This window comes from Meleagris gallopavo (genome assembly GCF_000146605.3).
Source record: "Meleagris gallopavo isolate NT-WF06-2002-E0010 breed Aviagen turkey brand Nicholas breeding stock chromosome 14 unlocalized genomic scaffold, Turkey_5.1 Chr14_random_7180001948988, whole genome shotgun sequence".
Taxonomy (NCBI): domain Eukaryota; kingdom Metazoa; phylum Chordata; class Aves; order Galliformes; family Phasianidae; genus Meleagris; species Meleagris gallopavo.
In genome coordinates, this window is record NW_011098458.1 from 6,902 (window position 1) to 12,392 (window position 5,491).

Genomic DNA, 5,491 nt, shown 5'->3' on the forward strand with positions numbered 1-5,491 from the left:
ATCTAATCTTGTTAATAACAAGATTGAGTGGGTGTGCTTTTCTAGAATCTGCCTGTAATCCCTTTCCCATCTTTCTTTTAAAGGTATAGTAAAAAAAGTGCAAAACACAGATGAAACAGGTTTAATAGTATATTAGGAAAACAAAAAGAATTCTCTGAATAAATGTTTTTCTAAAATGTTAGTAGTAGCAGTCAGTATTATTTTCAGACACAGATTTCCTCTCTCTTCTACCTTTTAGCTACTTTTTTACTTTCGGTGTCAATGCAGTGCATCTGCACTAAATATCTTATAAAAGGGCAAGCTGCAGCCCAACAGTTGATTCATTTTCTACACCTAATCTTCACAGGGGAAAAAAAGTAAGAAAACCCCCACTTTCAACAGAAAATATAATCTAATGAATTTAACAGACACATAAGACACTACTTCCTTCACTGAAGACAGGAACTGTTAAATCTCAGACTACTGCCACAACTCTTTCTGGACACAGAAGGAGTTATGTGGAAATCTGGTCTGCTAAAGCTATAAAGAGTTGCTCATATAATTCCTGTATCAGGAAAAAAAACTAGCTTTTCTGTATTGCAGTATAGACGAGTCTATCTGAAATATAGGTGGAGAGCTTATGCAACAAAGACATTGAGGTAGAAGTTCTTTCACTTCTTAAGAAACGTACTAAATGGAATACAAATGCAACCTCTCTGCATTTTCTACTTACTGGAATAAATTAATGTAGGTTTCAACATCTCTCATGTCACTTTGTCGCCAATTTTTCTTAAATCCAACAACAAGAGTGTTAGGTCTCATTCTACCCAATCCAGCAGCCTAAGAACATAATACATTTTAAAATCGTGTTACTGAAACTAGTAAAGGTTAAATAATTTATTTCAAGCAGAAAATACAGCTTTAAAAAGTTTAAGATAACCTTACATAATGAAAAGACTTCAGCAAAGTGTAAAAACATTTCTGTTTTTTGATATTCAAAGTCCCTGTTTTCATTAAGAAAGAGAGGTAGACCTGCATTAAGTACTGTCCACCATCCCTCAAATCCTCTGCATGCACTGGAGCATAGAAAGCCTTCATTTTGTTTTTAATTAGCCATCGCTGGTATTTGGCCAAATCAGTTGACAGCTCCTTCATGGCTTGCCTCCGAGGACCCTTTCAAAACAAGGAAACATGAAAGAAGATGAACAAGAAGTATGAGCACAAGTAAAACCCTGTCTTTGGTGTTTTGTTTTTTTAAGCTACTTTAATGCTAGAATCAAAATCAAACTTGTCTGAAACAGGACTGCAATTCCGCCTGTGACTGTAAAAAAAAAAAAAACATGTTGCAAAGTCATCTTTTCTTTCAGTTTTTTCTTTTAATGACCTGCATCAGTATGTACCACTGTGCTCCTTCTAGACACCAAAATGCTCAAGTTTTGTTACTGAAGACAGAATTGGGCAATATCTGCTTAAAAGCATACAATTGTGGATTGCACTAACCTGACTTTTTTTTTAGATAAGTCTTATTTAGAAAGCATGGTTAAGTTGAAGCATATATAAGAGTAATCAAGGTTTGTATTAGAAGTCACACTTTAAATGTTACATTTGCTTAGATGTTCTTAGTACTGTACCTGCAAAAGAGAGACATTAAAATAGCTAGCAAAAAACTTTGTGATCCTAATGTTGTAAAGTGCATTCAGTAACATTTACCAAAGATGCAACAGCTACAATGCAGTTAACTGGAGTTTTGGGACAGGTAGTAGTACAACGAACACCTTGTATTAAGACAATTCATCACAACACTGTTCAGAGGAATGGTTATCTGAAGTTTGCTTCCTTCTGTCCCACCACTACCGGTGTTCAGTAGAAGATAGACACATTCTGTTCTAGTGCTTAAAGTGATTACGTTGTTTTTCATTTTTTGTTGCTTTTTTTTGTTGTTGTTGCTGTTGTTGTAAAGTAGCAGTAAAAATGCTGAAATTACGTCCCCAAGAACAAGCCCTTTCCCTATTCCCAGGACTCTCAGATCCTGACAGAAGTGATGAAAAGTTAATGAAATACTCACGGCTAGTGAGAAACAGAAAGAGGGGAGGAAGTAACTGTTAATAACAACTAGAAATAATCGCTGTTTCAGCTTGCCAGCAGAACAAATCAAGTAACTGAGAGGATTAAAGATAGTTAGAAGCTAAAAACAGCTCTAAATTACCAGCTAAATGATACAAAATCTACTGCTCTGTAAGACTTACTTTAGCTTAGGTTGTATAAGAAATATTAGCATAGCAATGAACATATCTTGTTTCACTGAAACACAATGAGGAAAACTTGCCATATACTCATGCAACCAAGGCATGATGGAATACTTAAGACCAAATGATACAAGGGCAGAAAGAGACCTATACTATAATTCAATGTTCCCTTTACTCCTACAAGGCTTCCTAGGAATTTAAGTGTTAAATGGTCAAAGAATAATTTTGCAAATTTTCCCTGCTTTTCCACTATATTTCATGCATATCCTCCACCATGTTTACCACTGCAAGATCCCTTTAAGTACAAGTAGATGATAAAAAGCATACCACACAGATGTCTGTAATAGCTGCTTTAACAACTTTCGTAACTCCCTAAAATTGCGTCACACCTAAGTGGTGACACATACAAGAATAGGTCCTACTCTATTTGAACACCTCAGGATACTATACCTTTTCTTTAAAAAGGAAAGAGACAGTTTTGTTAAAGGAAAAAAAAAAACAACAAAAAAACACAATATAACTTTAAAGAGAGAATACACTTACCATATGTACATGGCCGCAGATCATTAAGCCCACATTTTTGGTAAAAGCATGGACAAGGTGAAGTAAAGCTGGACGTGCATTTGGGGCACCTGTCATAATTAAGCACTGTGGCCTAAAATTGAGAATAAGAGTTGGGAGAAACAGTTACAATATTGTTTATCTTAAGAGTTTATATAGTTTAGAAAAGCTTATTCTAAGTACTGGTCCCAAGAACACAATCTTCAGTGAAGAGAGTAATCTCATCTATTCTTACAAGACTATGTTAAATTAAGCAAAGATCAATCTTTCACAATTGTCAGCAGATCTACAATCGTTTCTAATAAATAATAAATAAGTAAATCCCATTAATTCTGAAAACTTACACATTTAAAAAGATCAGAAACAGGCTTCAGACAAGACTAAGCCAGGCAGGTGAGTTTCTTCCTCTATTAGTCAGTCACATCCCTAGACTTTCTAGCTTACAATTCTTATATCATACAGGAAAACTGGCCTTACACAATTTTTCCTCTCATTGCCAGCTTGAGAAGCCAAGTTGTTCTAGTCTTCTTACTAATCAATTATAAAGATCAAATATCTGATCATTTATTTTAGAAGACTTTATTTTTAAGATAAGAATCAGTGAAGTTATGTATCCATCTCTCCAGAAGCTCCAAGTAATTTATTTATTTACTAAACTACTAAACTAGGTGAGAAGCCAGTATTAGGCCAAAAAATATTACTACTAAAGCTCCTTTGCTTACAATTGGCAAGAAGATCTATACCTTTCTCACAAAATAATTAGTGAAGTTTACAACTCAAAAAGTTACATATTAACTTCTGAACAAAAGAGCTGAAGTACTTCCAATGGAACCTAAAATGCATACTAGCCAGCAGAGCACTCATTATCAGCACAGGCAAGAAGTTTTATTTGGCAAGAATTTTCCTGTAACGTCTGTTTTTTCAGCCTGCGATCCAAAATAGGCTTGCACCAGAGACAATGCTACACTAATCACAGCAAGATAATATAAATTACTTATGCCAAATTTGAGATTTGCATTTAGACTGAAAATTGCTGCTCTTAATGGCTAATCAACAACAAATCAGTTTCTGAAGTCAGACTATTTTGCTGATAACAGCAACTTAGCATCAGAGGTAAGACTGTTCATAAATAATCAGGGACTACTGGATTTCAGAAAGAGCTGTTTCATAAAACATTCCTCAAAGTTTAGTAAGTCAACATGCTTTTTTTGAAGACTTTTTTTAGAGCATATTTCCTCTGGAATTGCCTACTCCTGTGAAGTGGAATAAGTAATGCAGGATATTGCCTACTTCAGTAAGCTTTTCCTGGGTTGTCAGCAGCTGATAACAAATCAGTTCCCTCCTTCAGCTGTGTCAAATGTGTGTAGCCTATTTACCACAGCAATGAGAACATGTCTAATGTGAAACTGGTGTTGAGGACAGTACACACATCTCTGGGATTTTAGCTTAGATTTAGCCTTATGTGGACTGAACACTTTTTAGCAGTTGGGAGGTCATCTTTTCCAGTTCAGTTTCGTTAATAATCAACACAATTCACAGATCATGATGCAATCCATGAAAACATGATTTATCGTGACAATAAATAAATGGTCATCATTAACTGGGCTGCTTCTGAAACGGACTCTCAATCTAAAATAAAACGTTCATTTAGCCATGTCCGGACAATCTCCATGATATTGAAATTCAAAGCTGTGAAAATCCACAGGAAATAAACAGACAGTTTAATGGAAGTCATGTCAGCAATCATCATGAGTCTACCCTACTGATTACATAGCATAAATAATTTGTTGTATAAGACTGTTACCTGAAGTTTTTCACATGATCTTCCACTCCTGAAAGACGAATAGAATGCTGTAATGCATTCAAGTAAGTCAAAGCTTGAGTTGATGATCCCCAGTTCACATCTGTGAAATATGAAATTATCAGTATTTTACTTACAGCTATTCAACATGTTTTTTCTTAAATCATGTTAACACACAAGATTTAAGCTACACCTCAATGTGTTCTACACTACATAAAACAAACCCTCAAGTTACATATGCAATTCCAATTAAAGATAAAACTTACATGGAAGTTTTGGCAAATTAGTTTGTTATTTTACAATTATAGGAAGGAAGAACTGAGTTTTTTGCAACATTAAAGAGAACAACTTCAAAGCTGAAAAAATAATGCTTTTGGAAAGAAGATGCTTAAAGCTATGCTACATCACAGCAAAGGAAAAAACCACCTTAAAACAATGCCTCAACAAGTCAACTAATTTCTGTGAATAACTTGTGCAGTAAAGAGGACAAAGTCTAGATTAAGCAATACTACTTATTTTTTTTTTTAAAGTATGGAAATGAAAATTCCCAGTGTATTTGCTATTTGTTTCCACTTGTTTTTGATAACTACAATGAACTTATGATCCTTATGATCCAAACACTGAAACTACACAGCCCAGGATTTTCCTTATTGTCAGCATTCTTTGGCTCAGATAAGCTCCATCTTTCACTTACAACCACACAGCATTCTTAGAGGAAGAAAGAGTGTATATATTCCTCTTCAAAGCTACAGGAATGGTGTACTGAAAAAAAAACAGATACTACAAAATCCCTTTTCCAACTGGAAAGGTAAAGAAATACTCCCTTTCACTTCTGGCCAGAAATACGCTTCCAGAAGTTTGAATCAAGCAAACATAATTAGGTTTCCTATTTCCACCCTCCCCA

The 5,491-nt window shown here is 34.8% G+C and overlaps 1 protein-coding gene across 1 annotated transcript in view; it reads right to left on the reverse strand.

Moving 5' to 3' along the window:
* Positions 1–4,730, reverse strand: part of LOC104915498 (solute carrier family 12 member 2-like) — a gene marked incomplete at its 5' end in the record, with an annotated part of 10,926 nt that extends 6,196 nt beyond the window's left edge. Inside the window, 4 exons of the mRNA XM_010726403.3 lie at positions 713–819; positions 1,012–1,152; positions 2,769–2,880; positions 4,591–4,730. Coding sequence (XP_010724705.3) covers positions 713–819; positions 1,012–1,152; positions 2,769–2,880; positions 4,591–4,730 — 500 coding nt within the window. The remainder of the gene's footprint in view (positions 1–712; positions 820–1,011; positions 1,153–2,768; positions 2,881–4,590) is intronic.
* Positions 4,731–5,491: the final 761 nt, after the last annotated feature.